General features: G+C 38.7%; 1 protein-coding gene across 1 annotated transcript in view; it reads left to right on the forward strand.

The window, feature by feature from the left end:
* The window catches only part of POLR3B (RNA polymerase III subunit B), a 71,975-nt gene that overhangs the window by 47,783 nt on the left and 863 nt on the right, over positions 1-23,329 (forward strand). Inside the window, exons 22-27 of the mRNA XM_086887203.1 lie at positions 122-239; positions 684-826; positions 10,660-10,763; positions 11,636-11,802; positions 14,074-14,187; positions 19,255-19,428. Coding sequence (XP_086743329.1) covers positions 122-239; positions 684-826; positions 10,660-10,763; positions 11,636-11,802; positions 14,074-14,187; positions 19,255-19,428 — 820 coding nt within the window. The remainder of the gene's footprint in view (positions 1-121; positions 240-683; positions 827-10,659; positions 10,764-11,635; positions 11,803-14,073; positions 14,188-19,254; positions 19,429-23,329) is intronic.

Consider the following 23,329-nt stretch of genomic DNA (forward strand, 5'->3'; position numbering starts at 1 on the left):
CTTCTTGGGCACGTTCCTCCCAGTTTATCTTCCACTTTACTCTTTTTTTGAAAAGCTTAAAATGTATTTCTAACACAGGCAGATACATTTTCATGGTGCTTTTTCCTTTTGCTCTTTGTAGGTGAAAAAGTAGAAAATAAGCAAGTTCTTGTGAACAAATCTATGCCAACTGTGACCCAGACACCTCTGGAAGGAAGCAGTGTGCCTCAGCAGCCGCAGTACAAAGATGTGCCAGTAACGTATGTTGCAATATAACTTTAGAGCTGGGCAAATTACATGTAGGAAAGGTGTTTGAGAAATTACTCGATTCTAGAAAATTCCCATCTTCAACTATAACTATATTTGGGTGTTGTTTGTTTAAGTGAAGATCAAGAAATTGGCAATATATGATGAAGCTTTTGCTGTCAAGAAGAGCCCGTGTGAAAAAAAAACATACCTTGTCTTTTACAAGTTCATCTTAATTCTCCCTTAGTTTCTATTGCAGCTCTTGAAACTCTTTCAGAAACATGCTGTACTCTGCAACTTGTATGTAAATATGTATTTAAATATAAAATCCTTTTTCCTCTTATACAAGTTCCATAAAGATTATAGTTTGGTCAGGAGCTTACCAAGACAGAGATAGTTGTCTGTAACTTGTGTTTGGTTCACAGAAGTAAAAGCAATGTTTTGGCTTCTTTTGCTAGCTACAAAGGTGCCACTGATTCATACATTGAAAAAGTAATGATTTCATCAAATGCAGAGGATGCTTTCTTGATTAAAATGTTGCTGAGGCAAACCAGACGTCCAGAAATTGGAGATAAATTTAGCAGTCGTCATGGACAGAAAGGTAAAGGACACATTTAATAAAAATAAATTCATGTTGTATATGCCTTCTATATGTACATAATGTATGTTTCCATTGATTGGTTAAGATATCTTATGAATACAGTAATAGAAGGCCATGTCAGGTTTTTTTTGGTTAAGTTCACCTAATTTAGCAATGATCAACAACTCTCAGTTGATATACGACTCTGGAAAATTCAGTAGTTGCCCATTTTAAACAGGTACAGTGTTTTTGAGGTTTGGTTGGGTCTTTTAAGTTAGTTTGGACTTAGGGGATAGATTTGTCAGTGGGTTGTCAATAGAGAGATTGGAGAGGTTCTGAACGCACAGAAAAAATGAGAGATGAAACGGGATGTTTGCATGTCTGTGCAGACATTCTGCTCTAAAGACAAGACTGCAGGTAGATAACTCAGAACCATGGTGTAAAAGAGAGGCAAATCAGGAACACAACTAGGAGTGTACCAGCAGAGAGCAGAAAGAAGGGGAATGTTTTTAAAAAGACGCCTGGGACGTGATCTGGGAACATCTCTGGATCTTAAGACCAAAACCTGAAAATGAGTACCTACAGGAAACTGCTTGGTGGCATATAGTTCTCAAGTTTTAATGTTACTAGGAAAATGAAAATCAGGAACCTATTTCCATGTCTGCTGAAAAACAGCAGTGAACTCCCTTGACCTGAATGTGAAAAAATACAAGTCTCAGATCATCCTCTGAATCTCAAAGTTGGAAGGTGTGGAAAAAAGGGTATTAAGAAAGATGTGACTGAAAACAGTCTGACTGTACCAACTTAAAGGCATGTTTTGTTCCCATTGGTGTCAGTGTGGGACAGGTTTTGACATGTTCTGGTCATCCTATACACTTGGGAGATGGAGATTTGTAATATTTGAAGCATGACCTTCTGTGTTAGTGTATGTGCCGTGTTATTACCTGAGTGTTGTAATCTCATTACATTTTTAAGTCTTCTTATTTTGGCTTGAGAGCATTACTTGGTCTCTTGTCAGATGTGATGGAAAAATGAAGAGGTTGATATTACCAATCCTTCCCATTACAGCCCATACACCCCTTGTGATCCTGTCCTAATAAATACTGGCCACGTATAAAGGCTGTGTCCCTGTCGTGAGATGCAGAGCTAACCACAGTAATCCACCTTGCTGTGGTGTCCAGGTTAGGGCATCAGGACATCTGCCTACAGCAGCCCTGTCAATCAGAAGAGGTGAAATGGGTACAGAAGGCAGTAGTTGATCACAGTGACAGCTGTTTTCAGATGCTGCCTCAAGTTTGTGTGTTATCTATAAGAATAGTCTACACAGCCTTTCCCAGTACATCCAGCTCTCTGCAAGTTCACCTGTAATTCCACAGTGTCTCTCCACACACCCACAAAACTGGCTTTTTATTTCCTCTGTATTCTCAGGAAATATTTCCATTGTTTCTATTGTTATTAAGGAAGAGAAACTCTTCAGATAAGCAATGAAATGTTTTTCTTGATTGTATTTTCAAGATGGTTTTTCATCTAAAAATACAAAGCTATTCCCACTGAGTTCCCCAATGATTTGGGAGTTGGTATTGAAGGTTTCAAAAAGTAAAGCAGCAGCATTGTGTACTTGACTGTCCTTAAAAAACTGAGTCTAGTTCTTGTGCTGCAGCTTTATAGGATAGTTAAGGTACGTGAGGGGAGGAAGACCGTCAGCTTCAGCTGCAACCCAAAGGAGTTGAGCAATTTGAATGTTTAACTGCCCCATTCTTCCTTTTCTCAGGGGGGATCCTCCTTCAGGAAGATTTTGTGTAGATTCTCTTTCAAATATTTTTCCAGTCTCCTACACAGTGAAGTTGTGCAGTGCTTAAAAAGTTAGGAGCACTGTTAGACCAAAGCCTGTTTCTTGAAACAGTTTCAGCTTTGTCTAGTTAAACCCTTCTCCTTATAAGTGCTATGCCGTATTTTAGCAGCAAGTTATTGTATAACAATAAAATCAGTATTGTGCAAGACAAATTTTCTTATTAGAATTAAAAAAAACCCTCCAAAATATATTAAAGAAGCTTCTTTTGTAATCGTGATAAATATTTATAGGGATTTGCCTGAAAAATTAATGTAGGTTAGTTTTTTCTCCTAGTTTGGGTTATTAATGTGTACCTATGAGAATAGTTGAACAGAATGCAAATGAACTTTTTTTTTCATATCCTTTCAAAAATTAAATAAAAAGAGAGCCCCACAAATATAGAGCCATGAGTGGAAGTGGAAGAACGACAGAAAGAAACAGAATTTTGTCAGGCAGGCTGTAGTATGGCTTTAGGGTGCTAAGGACCTTCCATATGACAAAATGCACCTAAGACATCTCACAATGTAGAGCAAGCAACCACCTGTGGAAATCCCATGGTAATGAAAAGCAATATTCAGAATTATTCAGAATGCTGTAGGAAACTTTGAGGGCACCCATAATTATACCTTGCATTACATCAGGTTAACAATGCCTGATCACCCTGTATCTGTGCTTGGGATACTAATAATAATAGTAATAGTAATAATAATAGTAGTAGTAGTAGTAATAATAATAATAAAAAAACAAAAAAAACCCAAGCCCATCAGTTATTTAGAATGTGACTTTCAACTTGATTTTGGAGATATGAGTGGGAACATTGCAACAGTTGTGCTACAGAGTTTGCAGGCATGTGCCTGTTGCTGTCACATACATCAATCTGTAGTAATCCCTTGTGATCAGGGGAGTGATCATATTCCAAATTATTACATCTTACTAGGACTCATAGCCCTCCTGGCAGTAAACCTCTCAGTTCCTGTAGTGCATTATAGAAAAAGATGTTACAGTAAACAGGAGAAAGGAGGAATATGGAGGAGATACATTTGATAGATACTAAGAAAAAAAATACTGAGAACAGTGCAGTTCACTGTTTTGCAGTTTAACTATACAATGAAGCAGCCAATACTGTCAACAACAGAACTGGAGAAAAGACATGAAAAGGAAAATCTCCTTTGATAGCTTTTTAAAGTTACATCTGGTATCGTCCTCTGACATCAAACTGGGGAAGGATCAATCATATCAGAAGAATATAGACAATCGTGAAGCAGAAATCATAGTACTGACCATTTAATTTTTTCTATTGAGAGCATTTTTAATTAGCTTTGAATTTTTTCTCTCATCTTGGTCTGAATGTAGGCAATTATGACTTCAAGTTTAATTTGTGACTGTTAGCTTTAAACCTGCCATAGGACCATTTAAACATATAATGAGCTTAAACTACCAAATACCTTGGTTCAGTGAGAAGGAGAAAAAGCATATGTCTGTCTCCATTGTCAGTCTTTTTTGTGAAATAGTTATTTTCAAGAAGGGATACATGAACATGAGATTTGATTCCATGGAATCACTGTAGTAGTGGGTTTTAAATAATTAAATATGTGTAAAATAAGAGAGTGCACAAACCATGTCTCAAACTTTTTGATGGTCTTTTTCCTGTATTCCAAATTGATTTGTATTTCAAAGCTGTGCTTTGTCACTGGAGCAGAAGGAAGCAGAGTAAGGGAATTAGAAAGTGTCTGGGATACAACAGATTAAATCTCACAAACCAGCTTTAGCCTTTTGTTACAGAAAAGCCTTTCGTTAAATATGTAGGTAGATTTTGTAGGCCTCTGTAATAATACAGATCTATGTCACTGCCTCTGTATTTGCTGCCTTCTTTGTGTCCTCTCACATGTCAACACGGTATTGGCAAGGGTCACCACTTCTGGCCTGTCCACCACACCCTCTTTTCACGCGAGCCCATGTTTTAAGTACACTCCTTCCAAGCTGCCTGTAAAAGGTTGCCTGTCCTTCAAGGCTTCTCAAAAAGAAACATATGGGGAGATGGAAAAAAACCCAAACAAATGAGGCCACCATGTTGTGTTCTGAAATGCAAATATTTTGCTTTATTTTAATATTCATCTTCAAACTGGATGTTGCAGTAAGATCTTTGGGACTGGCATTGTCTCTATAGTCTGTAATGTCATTAAGCTCCTGATGACTCAGAAATAAATCCTCTCTGGTAGTTATATGTTTATCCTGAACTGCAGAACTTAGTTTTCACTGTATTGCATCATATATTTTCCAGAAGGATAAAAAAAATCTTTTTTTTTGGGTAATTATTTTGTTGTTTTAATCTTGTATTCTTCAAGCAAAGTCACTTTTCAAAGCACAGAAGGCAAAGGGATTGTTAAGCTAAAGAAGCTTCATCTGAGTTCCATACAAAGTAAATTATTATATTTCCAGATTTCCTCTTGCTTTGCTACAAGTCACAATGAGGAAAAAGTTGGGCTCCTTTGATGTGAAAAAAAGCAATATAACACTTCTCTGAAAGAACATTTCTCAGTCTCTCATGTGAAAAAGGATTAACACCTCCAACAAAGGTCCTGTAGATCACAGAACTAAGCAGCAATACTGAACAGTATTCCTGAGGAGTGGAAAAACTGTATTTAAGCAAGAGATTGTTTGAACTGGCAAACAGAAGCTTTTTAATAGCTGAAGATCTAAGATAAAGGATTAAACCTTTCTGAAGTATCTGCACTTAAACAACTCTAAAGACAAGGAAGCAAGTTTAAATTCATGAAAGATCGTCTTTGTTTTCCTAAATGAACCGTGTTCTGTAGTGTCAAAACAAAATCCATTCACTGCATTATCAACTACATAAACTTCATGACAATACCACTCATCTACCTAAGCCTGACCTTGCTTACTTTTTGAAATTTTTATTAGTTTGAGCATCTGCCATCTGCTTTCCTGACTTCATAGTGAGATCAACTTATCTTTTTCCTTTTAATGGGCACTTGTACAGTACAGATAAGCAGAACATTTAAAATAAAATGCTGGTTTTAAATGGCTACTTGTGTAATTTCCCCCCATGTTACAAGTCAGAATTAGTGCTTTATCTCTAATAGAACATCAGTGGGTTTATAGTAATTAAATGGTTGAAGTGGCATTAAAAAGAATTCGCTCTTAATCGACTGCAGGAATGTGGGATGATTAGTAGTTATTAGGCATCAGGGAAGGTAGGGATTTCTTGCCATATTTTTATCTTCAGAAGTTGTATTTGACAAAATGTCAGAATGCCATTAAAACTTCCCATTCTGTTTTTTCTATTTATTTTTAACAAAACTGCTGCTTAGCTCGCTGTCTTAAGAAGAAAATTACAGCATTTTTTATCTCAAGCAGCAAACAGGTAACCTTCTGACCTTTTCAGTAAATCCTCAACTGAACCTCTGAAATTAGGGTGATTTAGCATTTTATGGCACAGAATAAAAATCTCTAATTCTGTTTCCAAATAGTGTATCCTGAACACACATTTTATTAAGCTCTTGACTCATTCAGCCATGTGTATTTTGTAAAGTTCCTATGGTTATTGTTTTACAATAGCTGCTTCCAGAAGCATTGTAAGGGTTTCAATTAATCAGCTCTTTGTGTGCTTCAGACTATGCAAATTTATCACATCAGACCATTCAGCAGCTCATGGGAAAGCAGTGTACAAACTGTATTGTCTTCTAGCACCTCCTCTCATTTAGAGTGATGTTTTTAATAAGAAAACTAATCAAGTTTACTTATGCATTATTTATCTGTTAATTTTAATTCTGTTCTTTACCTCTTATGTCAAATGGGATGTAGCGAGTGATATGATAGATCAGTGAATGATTCAATATTGAACAAAGCTTATGTGATGCAGCACTTTTTTCTTCTAGACTTCTTTTATGCTTAGTTAGCCAACACAGTATGTAATTAGAGAGTTTTGAAGCAGCTGTACATTTTTTGTTCAGCCTTACTAATTTTTGCAAATCTGTCACTTGTCTGTAACATACACCGATGTGTTACAGCTACAACTTTGCTTAATTATGTGATGTTGTCTTATTTCTCAAGAGTATTTCCAAATTCTGCTAAATCTGGCAAAGCTAAAATAGATGCCTTTCAAGTCAGTTTTAGCTCTTTTACCACCGTATCATTAGAATGAGTAAACAAGCTCGTTTAGTAATGTGCTTCTTTTTATCTTGCTGATAGAAACTGGTACTGCTGCTGCTTCTATTCACGTCGTCTCCTTTGCTCTCTAATGTCCCTCCTGCTGGTAGTAATTAGTTTTCTATATTAGGTTGTTTTGACTTATTTGATGATTTTTTTTTTTTCCATTTGGCATGTGTGTGTATAGAAGGCACCTTAACGTAGCCTGGTGAAAAACTTTCCCATACTGTTGTGTTCTGTCCCTGCCCCCTCCCGGCCGCCCCCCTTCCCCCTCTGCACAGAACCGAGCTTTTACAAGTCTGGCTGTGCTCGTGTTTGTCAGCAAACTGTAAAAGCAACCACACGAAAGGTACCAGCTCTGGAAACCTGAGTTTCTCCTGATTAGGAAAAGAAACTCAGACAAAAGTACAGGGGCAAGGGGCTCTTTATGCTGTCAGTGCCTTGTGGAGGTACATGGGTTTGAGATGCTGTCAGCATTGATGCTGATAGCGTGTGTGGGGCTGGGGGCTATTGTGCATAGTCAGGGGGCTGTCATTTATTGGCTGCCATACAATAGCATTGAAAAACACTGCCTATGGCTGTTTTATACTTGCATGTTAAACCACTGCGGATGTCTGATTTAAGGTTATTCTAATTTAAACTGTTATCCTTGCATTAAGCTTCCATGCTTATTAATCCACTTTTTCTTCTTTTCTGATATTGTAAAATAATTCCTTAGAATTTTCTCTGATTTTCCTTCTAAGGTGACATTGCAAAACTGATACACAGAAGAAGTTTTTTTCTAGAATTTAATTTGTTTTCAATGGAAAAGAAATTAGATGTAGCAAGTTACCAGATGCTTTCTTGCTCCAGCACATAACCATCTTGTTAATCCACATTAAAAAACACTTTCTGTTTTTTTGTTTTGTCTGCAGACTTTTCTGGTTGTTAATACTTGATTCTGGTCCCAGATGAGGCACCAGAATGCATAGGTGAAAGCCATTCAGGCCTACTGCAGTATGGAATTTAGTCTCAAGTTGAATTGCTCAATTCCAGATGCAGTATATAAAAATTGAGAGAGGAGGGGAAGTGGATGAAACCAAATTATTTCATGTGTCCTTTATGAATGCTGGGGATCAATTTTCATGTGATGTCTAAATCAGTAGAAATTAAGAAATACTAACTTCTAGTAAGAGCCACAGAGCAAAACAGCCTCCTAGTTTGAGTGTGCCTTATTTATGAATATTGTATGGGGTGCAGTTGCTCAGTTATGAGATGCAGTTCGTACTTGAACGGGGTTTGGAACTTGAGGCTGTTTTAAATCCAGCCTCCTCTCCTTCACTGTTTTATTAGCCGGTTGCAAATGATAATTCCACTCACATGAATTAATTCAACTGGTCACTTTTTTTGCAGCTGTTGGCTTGCCTGGTACTGCTCTGCTGAAAAAAAAAAAAAAAAAAAACGGAGTAGCAAATTCAGGAGCTTAAAGTGTAGATCTGCAAGCATTTGTCTCCTAAAGAGCTTCTGAAAACAAGCAATTGCAAAATGAAATCAAGTTTATATTTTGAATGAATTGCACTTTCTTTTAGAAGTAGCATTGTATATAGGAAAAGTATCTTTCAGCTTTTTTAACAGTTGAATGAACTTTCTTAAAACATAGGGTAGGATAGCTTCTCTGTCCTCTTAAATACACACAGACATGCTATAGATCTGCTACAGGCTCAGCAACTTCTTAAAATACAGAAGCTTAGAACTGAGGCTTTATAGCTTTCCCTTTTTTTTTTTTTTTTTCCCCTTTTTTCTTCCCCTCTGTAAAATAGAAACTTTATAAATGGCCTAGTGAGCTTCACATTTCTGGATTCTGTCTAAATATTTTGTTTTTAACTTCTAAGCTCATTATGCTGTCTTTGTGTTAACTTGTATTAAAATCTGTCAGCTATGACTGGTCTCATAACCACAGTCAGCGGACCAGAATAAGTTAATTATTTACTTGTGTCACTAGTGCTCTTCATCTAATGAAATGCACAGCTGTGTTAGATCTGCAGTTGGGTGTGTAGGTCCTATTGTTACACAAGTCAGCGGAGGGTAGAAGCCGCTATGATGGAGAGCCCTCAGTTCTTTCTGCTGTTCTGCCTTTCTGTGTCGATTTCATGGATCTTTTATCATTCACTTTCACACAAAACAAACAACACAGTGGCTGTCTGCTATGGGAACCAGCTTGGCATATAAAAGGTTTTCAGAGCCTAAAGTAATTTTAAGTTAGCTAAGATTTAATTCTTGGCTTACAGGTGCCGTGAAGTCCAGATGCAACCTAATGCTTTCTTAGATGTAAATGCAAATAAGGCAGATTGTATACACGATAATACACATGTAACAGAGTATTTATGTATAAAATTTTAGGACAAAAAAAAAGCTGTGCAAGGAAGAGATAGTGGGTTGATTTGGGTTTTTTTGGTGTTTTTTTTTTATTTTCAGTAAATGATTGCTGCTTGGCAGGGAGGGCTAGAAGGATGTTATTGATTTATCACAGTAGAACAATGAAAATTAGTTTCAATAGGTTTAAAAACTAAATGCAACAGCACACACCCCCTTGCCCCAGACAGTTTTTTTTCTGCTCCCTTCCCCCATACTTACCATTCTCATTCTATTAACTACTGTCCCATACACCTATCCCTGTCTTGCTTGGACAGTGGAAGAGGAGCTCCCTCCTGAGCAGACGCCGATATCCCCCTGTGAACTGGCTGGTCGGGGATGCCTTTTTAGGGATGTAACCAGTACCCTCAGTCTTCCAGGAGCCCCCTCCACTCCAGGACTGTTCCCAAAGCATGCTCTGGCACAGTTGCAGCAGGCTGATCTCAAATAGCTTGCAGACTTTTTCAGCTCTAAGGGCCTCTGGAAGAAATTGTCCAGCTGAAACAGTAGCTTTGGTTCAAAGGAGTATGGGCTTAAGCAGCTGCATTTTAGCACCTGAATTTGAATGTTAGATCTCTTGATCATTTATAGCTGAAGTATGTCGATTTGCAGAATTCACTGTAAAAATTGTAAGAGTTGGAAGGAAAATTTTGAGATGCATGATGGACATTTAAAATGAGTTTTCATGTTTCTGTTTATTCTTTCTGCAATATTTTTAGACTTTGGAGGGTTTTCTTTGTTTTCTATCTGTTACTGATAGAGACTGACAAAAGCTTCCAAAACTTTTAAAGGGACAGTTTGTGTTCATGGACTGACAAAGTTAAAGCAGTCGGTGGAGTGGATTGCACTTTTTAATTCATTGATAGCAATCTTTGCTCAGCAAACTGATGTTACCTGAAAAAAATCTTAGTTGTTTTTTATTTATTTTCCCCTACTTCTCTTTTCAGTCCCTGTCAAAGTCCAATTTTATATGTTTTTGTTGACAGTATTTAGCAAAGATACATATGATAAATAAATTTCAAATCATTAATAATTCTGCATGTCCAAAGATACAAGCTAAGAGGCCACATTTCTGAGTGTTTTTCTTTCAGGAAATTATAGCATCATCTTTAAAAACGGTGTCTCTCTTGAGATATTCCAGTCTGATTGGACAGAAGTTTCCAGTTGCTTCTGAAAATAGGATCCAAAGCTTTATCCCCTAATTTGCTAACACACAAATCACTGGGAGCATTATGCTAATATATTAGCTATTGTATTAGTTATATGCTAATTTTGCCAGTCCTGTCACAAGGGCTGTCTTCCAGTGTGCAGGTTGGGAGTACTGGTCATGGTAATGAATCTGGGTGAAAAGTGATCCATGAGAAAGAGAGGAGGAGGAAAACACTAAAGAAAATCTGGTGATGAGCATTAGCCCTGCTGGTGGTTTGCTCTTTTGTGAATTGAAATGTTTTCTCTTCTGCAGGGGTGTGTGGACTGATTGTTCCTCAGGAGGACATGCCATTTTGTGATACAGGGATCTGCCCAGATATCATAATGAACCCTCATGGCTTCCCGTCGCGTATGACGGTGAGTGCTGCTGCCCGATTCACAAGACACTGTCCCCCAAGAGGGAAAGAGAAGGGATCACCCACTAGAGACAATAAAAGCTTGAAGCATGATTTCACTGGGAATATTCTCCAGTCATCATGCCATGCACTTGATCTGCTCTGAGTAGCCAGCCCTCTGTTTCACTGTTTTGAAACATCCTACTGTAAAATAAGTAAGGTTGCAGGCTCTTTGTGCATCACTCTGTTTTTTTTCTGTTTCAAGCTGAGAGGGATGCAACTGAATACTTCACTTGCATCCTTGGTGTTTGAAAATTTCTTGCTCTTCCTTCCCTATTGCCTGTGCCCATTAATCTGGCTGAGGCAGACTGTAAAGTGAAGGTTGAAGAGGAGCTTCAATTATAGATTCAGACCTATAAAACTTCTTAAATTATGCACACCTCATGGAACTGAGGTGAGTCTATCAACTGTGCTGCAGGGTCACTGCCTGCTAAATACCTCACTGCCTGCCCTTTATATGGGACCTCAGTGCTTCCTTCACACAACCTCTGATCTTTCTTCCTTTGTTAACATCTTCCCTTCTGTTCCCCCTGCTGCAGTGCAGCGACTCAATCTCCAAGGCTGTTTCCTCCAGCAGAAGGCCACAGAGATCATGCCCATTTTTCAGACAACTGGAAGAAGTGGAACTGCCTTGGGACATTAAAGGCGTTCCCAGACCTTGCGAAGAGTCCAGTTTTCCCCCTTCACACAAGAGCATTCTCAGTTGGTTCTTGGGCTTCTTCCATTCCTCCTGTTGCATGCAACAGGCTGCCATCTGCCTAGCTTGTGCTGTGACCTATCCAGCAATGTGCCTGTCCTAATGACCAGGCTGCTAACTCTGCTTTTCTTCCACAGGTAGGAAAGTTGATTGAACTCCTGGCTGGAAAGGCTGGGGTGCTCGATGGCAGATTTCACTATGGAACGGCTTTTGGCGGCAGTAAAGTTAAGGATGTGTGTGAAGATCTTATTCGCCATGGTTATAACTACCTCGGGAAGGACTATGTAACATCTGGGATCACTGGGTAAGAATCTGCTCTTTAGATTTAGGTGTTTCAGGAGAGTGGGGAAATCCTGTTGAGACACATCTGAAAAAATTTTCTCATGTCTCAGAGCTTGGGAACTTTCTCTTGTTTGCAAACTGCTGTGAGATTGAGAAAGGAGGCTGAAGAGTAGTGTGCATTTTTTTATTTCTTAGAAGCGTTTTGTGGATCCACATTTTAAAAGTTGCTGGTGTATGTGTGGCTGTAATGGGAATGGACCTTGTGGTACATATAAAAATTTCCCAAGTTTTATTGCCTGGCAAAAAAAGCTAAAATCAAGACTTTCTTGCTGAGAGATAGAAAAAAATTCAGATTTCTGTCAGCAGAAAGTCTTACATATGCTTGGAATCAGATAAGCATTTTCATGTTGACTTTAATGGTACTGTAAATATGGATTTGGAGGCAAGCATCTGTTCCTTGGGAATATTCTGTGTGTGCTCTTTTTTCCTTTTTTTTTTCTTTCGATTACACAATGTTTCAGTCTGGCATAATACTCTAATCTGCAAACTTCCTGCTGTGTTGATCAGACTGGCTTCTGAGACACGGAGTTCAAAGAACATAAGATAGTTTAGGAACAGGAAAAGGCCATATGGCTTCACATGCCTACCCTTCCAAAATGTATCTTAATCCTACCTTCCTGCTATTTTTATTATCCTTCCAGTCCCCTTCTTCTCAAGGAGCAAGTTTAGGTCTCTTTGGCAAGTTTTTTTTATATACTTTTTATTTTAATTGCCTTTCCTACCAACTTATTCCATATGTTGCTTCTCTTTTTGTTTTAGAGATACGATTTTGTTTTCTTTATTCACTGCATATTCCATAAATTGTATATCAAGTATCCTGGCCCTTGAAACACTTCCTGTTGGTATATTATGGTGGCTTTTAAAAAATCTGACTAATCATGTTTCCTAGGGAGAATATAATCATCTATCTAACTCTAAAATCCCCCATCCTCAAACTTCAACTTTGTAGTGCCCTATTTAGAGACTTTGTTTAAGGACACTGATACTTTTTTCCAAGCAAATTACACAGGCTTAATCTGTTTGTTATGAAATTTGAAGGCAGATTTCATAAGAATGTGAAAGTTTGCAGATTTCAAATGTCTAATGAAGTTTTATTATTTTCTTCACTAGTCAACTTTTGGAATAACACTGCATAATGTCAGTAATGATTGAAGTATAACACTTTCATCTCCTGCTTGTTTTACATTGCACATACCTTTTTTGTATTTTTTTCAAACAAATTAATGGCCATGCTGAGTCTGTCAGTGTTAAATCTGGTCATTCTTAATGCTGAAGGTGGTAGCTGGGTGAAGGTGGCAGCTGGGAAATGACTGAGTGCTTTTCACTGGTTGCTTTCTGATCTTTAGGTGCTTACACTCTTCTTACAGTTGGGGGTGTTTTAAACACAGAAATCTTTAGCCATACTCCAGCTCATAGAATGGAGTAACGAGTAACACCCTCTGTATTGCTCACAGATGTTCTCAAGCTGATGGAAGTGCCTAAATACAGTTCTCAAGAGCCTTTTTCCAGCTCATCTGAGCCCCCAGTGCCAGCCAGGGCAGCAGTCTTGTCCCCTGGATGCAGCTGCTGGGCAGTGCTGCCAGGCAGCTGCGCTGATGCACAGCCACTCCAAGAGGGCTTTCACCCTTCTGGGCCTTGGTGTTGCCTCAGGGTGCTGTGCAGGGAGAATTAGTGGATGAGGACATTGTCAGGCTGGTAGTGTTCCAGTGCTAAGCAGTTCTTGCAAATGGGAATTTCTTAAAGTGCTCCTACAAAAAGGATCTTCTGAGCATTTTTGCTATAGGTATTCGCTTACATATATGCTTACCTTTATGAAGGAATATAAAGAGAAGTACCTTAAGTCACTCTTCAGGGTCTGACATGTTTACACTCCTTCCTGGCTACTGATGACACTGTTGAAATGTTCCTGTAGATAGGGGAGTGACTTACCATGGTACAGCTGAAACAGGTACCTGCAGCTATAGGAGCATGTCTGCACAACGTGAGACCAGAGTTCAGGAGCTTGTTCCTTGCTGCAGTGGAGACAGCAGCATGTGGTGCTGGCAGTGTGCTGTCCCTGTGTTCAGAAGATTTCCCTGGAAAGGGTTTCAGACTGATTGCCCAGAAAATTTTTCTAGGACTCATCATTTCCAAATTAGTTCACATTTCTTGTGTACATGACACCTTTGCCTCTTTTAAGGTAGATGTGTGCTAACTGTGGATGTTGGTTTTGTTTTGTTTTTTATTCTTTCAGGGAGCCTTTGGAGGCATACATCTATTTTGGTCCTGTGTATTACCAGAAACTGAAGCACATGGTGCTGGATAAAATGCATGCAAGAGCTCGAGGACCCAGAGCAGTGCTCACCAGGTATTACAGGCTAAGCACAAAATTCTTGTGTACATGCAGAAGTGTGCCCAGCTGACCCATTGCTATAAAACAAAGTTTTTGACCTTGTGATATTTGGTACAAAGTGCTAGGTACTGTTATTATGTTGCAAACTAAAAACTCTGACAGTAGACTGTGGCAGGAGGTTGTTCTGAGGGTTCAGGTGTGCTCTGTGTGGTTCAAAACTTGAGTTTGCTTCTCAAACTTCTGCTAGCAGCTGGTAAAAACAGCATCTCTGATTCACAGTACATGATGTGGGCCCTTCATGTCAAATAGCTCATATCATAGGTATTTTAAGAGGTTTGTTTGTTCTTTAAAATTTTTACTTTTACAAAATCAGTTCTGAGTAGAAGGAAAAAATTTTAAATTACGGTCTAATATTTCAACACTTTGAGAAACCCTTTGGGGAAATTGAAGCCTCCTGCTTTTACTGGTGCTACTTACTTTTTCTCCTTAAAGCCAAGGTCTGTGTCTGCTTGCACTAATGTTCAAAGTTTCTGATATTCCTTGCTCACAAAAAAGAGTTTAGTGGCACAGGCTTTGCTTTGGGGATGCTTCTGAGGGGTCATTTATTTCACTTCTCTCCATCACAATAGGATTGTTTACTGAAACTTGCCAGAAAACTAAATTCCAGCTAATCTTGTATATTCTAGTGAAGATTATTCCAAATGTCCTTTTGCCAGTTTTTCTGGGTTACTATGTAGACTGTTACTCCTCCCCTCCTGCATGGTGGTACTCTTCTTTTTGACCAGTCAAACCTTGTACTGATTCTGACCATAGAAATCTTCGTACTGTTTTTAAGATGTAAGCACGGTCGTGTCTATCCCACCCTTACTCTTCCCTATAACAAGCATGATTTGTATTCTTTAATTCTTCATTTATTTTTATGCCTCTGATCATGTGAGGTTGATCATGTGCGGCTGCACAACAGCCCTTACTAAGTGCAGCTTCTACCTACTGATGTGCTGTTAGAGAAAGGAGGGGCAGGTCTCTGCTGTGCTTGACACAGAGGTGTCTTCCTCTTTGGCTTTTCATTGCTTATTTCCTTTCCAACCTCACACTGGCTATAGGACAAATTTGTGCTTTCCATGGAAATAAATACCAGTGGTTGAACTGGGAAGGAAATCAAGAAAAGATTTTGTAACTTGTCTGAACTTTTTCATCAACCACATTGATGGAGGTGTAGCACAGCCACAGCTGCTTGCCTATATGAACATAAATTATATTCCCAAATATGTTGTCTGCCCCATTTTCTGTTCTTCAGTGTGTTAAGCATTATATTGGTCCTTCATATGAAAGTGAAAACTCTCTGTTCTTAGCTAACAGTACACAGGATTTACTGGAACTCCTGGCTTACCTAAATCCCTTGATCTGCCTTTGTATTGCCTCCTCAACTTCTCAGCTGTTTAGAGATACTGAATTTAAATGAAGCCTAAATACCAAGTCAATGTAATGTTTATATGTAAAGGTGAAGGTTGTGTGATTTCCCCCATCCCTTACTTTCTGCAAATTCTTTGTTCAATCAGTAGCATCATACTGTGTAATTAGGGCTCCTTATTTGACTTTCAGGAAAGCTAGTGGATGTTCAATTTATGCTGCCTCTTGACTATTCTTTCAGGATTTTTTTTTTGTCCTCAAATAATTAAACATTTGTTACTGCCATTGCCTCTGCTGAGAGAGTCGGCATTGCCAGCTTTCATATTCGCTATTGTTTTATCATCCATTGCACTTCCTGGAGAGTAGATTGCATCTAACATTCTTTTTTGATTTTAAAAGTAATCCTGTAGCAGCTTCCAACGTGGAATTTGGCCGTCATTGTCTTGAAATGCATTTTATTATATATCAAATGTACCCTAAGTGACAGAGCAAAGCTGTATTTCCATCTGGAATAAGGCAGAATACTTGAGCTTCTTGATCATTACTGATTCTAGCTATTGTTCTGATTAAAACAAGACTTTGCAGAATTGCAAAGCAGCACTCTTTGTCAACGTGGTCAAAAGCCACCAGGATGTTGCCCTCTGGAGTGGTACTCTAAATGAAATACAATCCTTAATTTCAATGCCATGGGTAGGTGACAATTAATCTGTAACACAGTTCTATATGTGGTGTTGCCCAGATACCAGTCCTGCTGAATCATTTTAGTAGATAAGCTGCTTTTAATTCTCCTTATAAGTGAGCAATATGAGCTTTCTGCATGTGTAGTTGTTTTGATGGACATGGTCAGAGCTGCCACCTGGGTGTCTTTGGACATGTCAGATGTGCCAGGTCCTGTTGTGATGCGGGGGAGCAATGGGACAGACACCACTCAGAGCTCCCCTCTGTGCTCTGGGGCTCTGTGAGCATGGGATGCCCCCCTCCTCCTCCTTCAGGCAGTGTTTTTTAGGTAATGTTCCACTTCTTGGAGATCAGTGCTTCAGCAAACAACTCCATTCAAACTAATCACTAGTTTTCCTTATCAGGCACAAGGGAGATCTGCTGAGACCATGGAGGTAGACTTATTTCCCCCTCTGGCCAGTGAAACAAGGAATCACCATTCAGCTGAACCCACTGTTCTTGCAGAAAATGCAGAATTAGTGCCAATAAATTCTTAATGTGCTTAAGAACACTGAAGTTAATTGGTTTATGATTTTTTTTTTCTAAAGACAACAGTTAAATAGAATGAAGATCACTTATTTTTTATTATTATTTAAAGCATCACTGCATTTTATTTAGCATTTGAGGATTTTAAGAACTTAGGTTTTTCTTTAATATTAAAAATACCTCTTTTTAATGATATTCCAAATATTATTTTCAAGAGTCTGCTTTGTTTTCTGATGTTGTATTTAGAATAAAGAAAGAAGTTAGTTGCCCAGGGCAACAGCTGCAGTGTACATGTGTATAGTGGGAAAGGGGAAGAACAAATGCTTTATAAGTACTGTTTTAACATTTTAAATAACTTTTTGTATGAGGACTTTTAAAACTCATGTGAGCTGGAAGAAGAATCTGATAATCTTAGGAAGCAGAAGATAGACTCCTTTCAAAGGTTCAATCTCAATATTGAAATTTTTGGCACTTTAGAAAACTACTTTTTAGGTAGGCAGGATTTTGATTTGATTTCTTTCAATGAGATCATACTGACAGTGTGAGTGAAACTTAACAGCTAAATGTTCTAGTTGGGTTTTTTTTTGTTTGGGGAGCTTTTTGTATTTTTTTATAGTGGAATTTCACCTGCCTTAAAAATCTTCACCCTGTATCTGTTGGAAGACCCATGGTATAGCTATGCATGGAGTTGAGGTCCTGTACTATACTTTCTCTAGAGGTTTTATCCTGTCAGAATTGGGGTGAGACTATTTAGGCTCAAATTTGTAAAACTATTTTGTCATTTTGTCCTGTAGAACAGCACCAGGTGAAACTTCTGAAAGCAGTCTTGAGTATTAAATAGTATTATAGAAGTTCATAAAAACAGCTTTGGCACTTCTAGCACTGCAGCAAATGCCTGATTCCTTGGAGGTCCAAACTGCTTTTAAAATCTCTCTCCTGACACTTCAGAGGAGAAACTGCATTCACCACAGGGTTAGTCCTTTAAAACAGCACTGGTGGTGCCATCATCTGGGGAGGGGGCCCTGGGGAGTTTAATCAGGATGTAAACAACTTCTATCCATTCTTCCAACACTGGGAAAACCAGAAGGTTATATGAATGAAAAGGACAATTTGAATTACAAGCAGATTAGTTTTAAGGTTCCAGTGTGGTCAGAGTAAGAGAAACCGCTTCCCCCTAAATACAAATACAATTTGCATCTTTAGAAGATATTTTGGTCTGGTAATTAGGCTAAGTTTTTACATGTTACAAAGGATTATTAGCTGTTGAAGGCTTTCAGAAATTCTTTCCTGTGGTTTGCAGCAAGTTGGCAAAATCTTACTTTTTACTATCTTTAGTAAGCTTAACAAATTCAGTTGTTGGAAGTAATAGAAACAAAGTATTCTCCAAAAGTAATGGTCCAGATCTGTCATTGAATATTTTAGGTGGATTACACTGCTACAAGTGTCAGAAACAGCACATAAATGTGAGGTTTCAGGGAGCAATGAAGTTCAGTAACTTCTTTTGAATTCCTTCTCTTTGCTATCATGTTTCGGGGAATATACTAAGATGTAAATATTCATTTAAATGCATGCAGTATATTAGTGCTGTAGGAATTCATGATCGTTTTTGCTTCATAGTTTGCTCTGATATTTGCAACCTAAGTACTATATCATTGTGCTGGTACATGAGAGTAGAACTGATACTATGAAATTGCAGAATGACAAACGAGGTTAAAAGTTTTGATTGTGTCCAACAAAAAAATTGGCTTAAGCAGTCTTAATGTTAGATAATATACAGTACCTTATTTTTTTACCTCAAAATCTTCAGTGTATACTTGATTGCTTTATTAAAATTTTCCTCTAGCATCCAACGTCCATAAGGACGGGGAATCTCCCCAGACAATAAAATAAGAGCTTGACTTGTGTAGAGGAACCTGTAGAATGAGTCTATTAACCATCATACATGAAAAAAATAAACTAGATAAATGTTACTTAAAAAAAAAATACCATTTCAATCATGAGTTAGCAATATGTGTGCTACTTGTTTGCTGACTTATTTTGGTATTCTCTCACAGATCAAAACCATCTTTATTTTTGAAATCAGCTGTAGTTCAGCTGAAACATTAGGTTGATGATTGATTCATTAGCTGCTGAATATTGTTTCATTTTGTTAGCTACACATGATAATGTCTCATCAAGAAAGTTTGCCAAATTTGTGTCCAGATTGTCTTGGATACTCTTTGAAATATTTTTGTTTTCACTTATTCAGCTGCATTCTGTGAGGTAAAAAGCTGTGGCCTGATGCTGTAGTTGCCACGTACAGAACTGCATCATATTGTGGGTACAGGAGCAACACATTTGTGAGATCAGCAGCTCTGATTTGTAAAGTCCATCAACCCCTGTGTTGCTCCTACAGTTTGAAGACAGGCTGGAGTCATAGAATGTATGTTTTGCAATACTTACCACATTTCCCAAATATTTATTTCAAAGGCAGCCCACTGAGGGTCGATCCCGTGATGGTGGTTTACGTCTTGGAGAGATGGAACGGGATTGCTTGATAGGTTATGGAGCCAGCATGCTTTTATTGGAGAGACTGATGATTTCAAGTGATGCCTTCGAAGTGGATGTTTGTGGGCAGTGTGGCTTGCTGGGATACTCTGGATGGTAAGTTGTCAAGTGCCTCTGTAACAGAACTGCCCTTGGTTACAGTGCTTCTAGTTTTCAAGAGCTGACAGGCATCAATTAACAGTCCCATGCACTTCAGTCAAAAAGTTAAAAATTGGTATTTGGAAAAATGGTGACAGGGGATGGTTCTTTATTGTGGTCTGATTGAAGTTAGGACTGAATTGAGTATGTAGTCAATGAGCCAGGGATCTCTCCTGTTGTGGGGGCAGAGGTGTTCTCTTCCACAGCCAGGCTGTTCCCTTCATTCTGTCTGCTGACCTTCCATCCCATCCTTCCAAGGAATTATCAAGCACCCAATCCCAGATATTGTCTGTATTTTGAAAGGGGAGAACAGCAGTGTCAACGTACTTGGTGCTTCTGCCAGCAGAAATGAGGATACTGGCTGGGCTAGTCACACATACTCCTGCTACAATCCCATGTTGACCCTCACAAGGCTGAAGAGTGAAAGTGGGTACAGAAGAATAGGAGAAGAAAGCAATATCCACTGCTTTCTTTTCTCTAGCTATGGGGCTCATAATCCCATGCATTTGGTTTTCTTTGACTGTGCCCCTCTGTGCTGGTCTTACCTTTGAAAGGCATTTTGCCTAATTTATTTTTTTTTTCTTTTGCTTTGTGGTGTTGTAAAACAAGGAGTTCCTCCTAAAAGCATTAGGCAAATGCACTGATCCCATGTTGGAGCTTTAGAGACAAGCAGCTGTCTGTGTGGAAATTCAGCTGGCCTGAATGCCTTGTCCCTAGGAAACTTCCCTCTAGACTGGCTAATGGTCTTGCTGTCTTACTCTGAGACCAGACTCTGAAACAGTACTGACTTGGTCTCCAGAAAACAAACTGGTTTTTCATGTAGGGGAAGCATAAAACTGGATGTCAAAGTTGTATGGAGCTCACCACGTGTAACACACTGGGTTTTCTCTCCGGCAGTTTTGAGATGTTAGATTTAAATTTGTCCCGTAGCATGCTGAAAATGCACCACTATTATTAGAAGATAAACAAACTTCTGTTTATAGAAGGGACTATAGATAGTCTTAGAGGCGAGGGAGATGTTTTGCTTTGACCTGGCAAGCAGAAAAGAGACATGTGAAACCAACAGGAATTTTAGATACAAGGTTATTGCAAGCTTTCCAAAAAACAGGTGACCTGAAATCCCATGACTAAGGGAAGAAAAAATAAATGGTGCACGTTCAAATTACAATTTACTCTAATATTTATATTGGGGAAAGATGGAGAGTTAAAAGGAGGAGGAGAAAGATTAATTTCTAAACCTCAAAAGACCACAGTTGGAAACTTACTGCATCTTGGATATCAGCATCAATCTATTGGGAGAGGCAGGAAATTGGACTTTATTCACTTCAGTACCTCAAGGCTGATTTTTCCATGATACACTGAAGTAGGAAGGTATATTCTCAGTTTGTTGATGTGTAAAGGTGACAGCTACTGTTTTGGCCCCTGGTCAAACCTTTCTTCTGAAGTCTTTCTGGCCAGAAACCAAGCACCACCTTTGTTTGCTCACAGCAGCAGCAGCTCTGCTCCTGGGGGAGCAGATGTTCGGACAGAGGTGGGTAAACACATGTAATCCAGAGGAGAGATGAGCCCCTCTCTGAGCATCCTGCTGTGATTGGTGATTTTCAGCTGGACATGGTCCTGCTGGCTCTTGTGCCATAACTCTTTTTGAGACTCTTTTTTTCTTGAGGGTGTGTTCAGTGTATGTAAGAAGGGAAGCTTTTTTCTGACCCAGGTCTTAAAACTACTGCAGTGCAAATAACAATCGTAGGAAGTAGTGTGAAAGGAAGGACATGCCGTAAGTCAAAGAACCAACCACTTCTGTGTAAAGCACTGCCTTTAAAAAAACCTCACATGCAGATGTAGCTCAATTATATTTTCAATAAGACCATGACTTTCAGAGCAGTCCTTTAAGATTTTTCAGAATCCACAGGAAGTAAAAGGACCTTGAAGAAAATCAGGAATTTGAACTTCAGAAGTAATACTACATTTTATTTTTAAGGTGTTGCTAATATGTTTCATTTTTTGAAGTTCCTAGCAAAGTTTAGTAACTCCTTAAATAATTGTGAAAGAAACTACTGTCTCAGACAGAGCCAGACATTCTTGCAATCTGATTCTGTGAAAAGCTGTCTGATGTGTGAGAGTAATCAATAAGAGAGCTTCTACTAAATTTTATACTGAGTCTACCAGTATCTGAAGTAAGTGGCCCTATAATGAGCATCACAGTAGAGACGAAGTCATTAAGAGAAACTTCCAAATGGGCCTTTTCAGTGACTCAGGCATTAATAAGACATTGCTGCAAGAAACCTTTTAGAAACATTGTTTGTGGCTAGCATTAAGGGCACTTGTCTTATGGAAGATGAGCCCTTCCTCTCAGGCAAGGACTAACCCCCTGGGTACGTTTTCTGTAAGATAGTAACAGCAGATCAGTGTTGGGCCTGAACTGGTATTTTCACAGGGGAAAGGGGCTCCTGTGGCAGTGACGGAATTTGTCCCTGTAAAAAATTTGGCTGAAACTTACTATGATTTACTGGGTTTATGCAGATTTTCAAACTTAGCTGTTGCACAGGTGCTTAGGAACAGAACACCACTGAATGTAATGAGCAAAGTTTGGTCCTTTTTTGACCATAAGTTGAGTTAGTCTGGTCTCTCTAGCCTTTCAAAATATACATGAAGAAAAATTTTGTTTCTGGTCCATTGATTCAGCCTTGGATGGTAAAAGTTGCCTTTTTTCTGACCTGTTTAATGTCAATTCTAATACCAAATGGTCTTTCAAGTATTTGTTTCTGTGACCTCTGTGTGATGCAGTTTTGTGCTTACTGCACCTTTCTGGGTGGTCCCCCTCAAGTACAAAGCAGGCCCAGAATGGTGTAGCTTTGAGCCTGGGTGCAGTGAGTTGTCTCTGCTCCTCAGTCCCTAGGAGATGTAATCAGATGCCAGACATGTGCTCACAGCAGAGAAGTTGTGTCTCATCAGGCTTCCAGGGTCTGCAAGGAATTCTGTCTCTCCTATTGAGAGCAATTGCTTGCTTGCCATCACTGGAGAACAACTCCCATTTAGGTCACTTCCTCCCACCATAAAATGTACCTATCCCTATAAATGCTGACTAGGGGAGTAGTTATAAACCTGCAATTGACTGTGAGCCTCATTCTGTACCACAGAAGCCTTCAGTTTTGCTAATTCTTCCTTAATTGGATCTTCAGACCGTTATGACTTTATGCCAGAAATATAAATTTGAAACACAGGAACAAAAAAAGGAGCTTTGTTAGACCATTATGAAGTGCTTAGTCACTCTGTGTTCCCAAAGGAGTGGCTTTCTCAACTCTCCAAAAACAGAAAGTGGAATATGCAGGAGAATGAAGAAATAGGGAGGTTGGAAATGGATATTTATTAGAAGTATTTTCTACCACCACTGAATTTGAGTCCCAATACTGCAAAGATGGCTGATTAGCCTATTATATATTATATAGTCAAGGCTATATCTATATGACAAAAAATCAATTTCCCTCTGAATTTTAAGATCATTAGAGCAAAGAGCACAAAGAATATGTGTTTAAAGCAGTTTTACTGAATTTCTATGCTGACTAATATTTAAAGATGTAAGATGAGAAGTGCCTCTTTTCTGGAAAGTGTAATGATTTGAGACATTACAGGGTGAAATTGCATATAAAAAACTTTCTTTCTTCCTGACTCTTCTTTTTGTGACATACATATAACACAGAAATTGGACCATTAACCATTTTTTCAGAAACACTTAGCTGTGTTCACCTCTTTTCTGTCACTATGCAGTGCTGAATTTGTTGACACTGTGAGTGCTGAAAAAGCAAAAGTTGGTTCTGTTAGCTCCTGAGCATTGTGATTGCCCTCCTACAAAAGTGCAGAT

Source organism: Cyanistes caeruleus, chromosome 4, assembly GCF_971803275.1.
Source record: "Cyanistes caeruleus chromosome 4, bCyaCae1.hap1.1, whole genome shotgun sequence".
In the NCBI taxonomy this organism is placed as follows: domain Eukaryota; kingdom Metazoa; phylum Chordata; class Aves; order Passeriformes; family Paridae; genus Cyanistes; species Cyanistes caeruleus.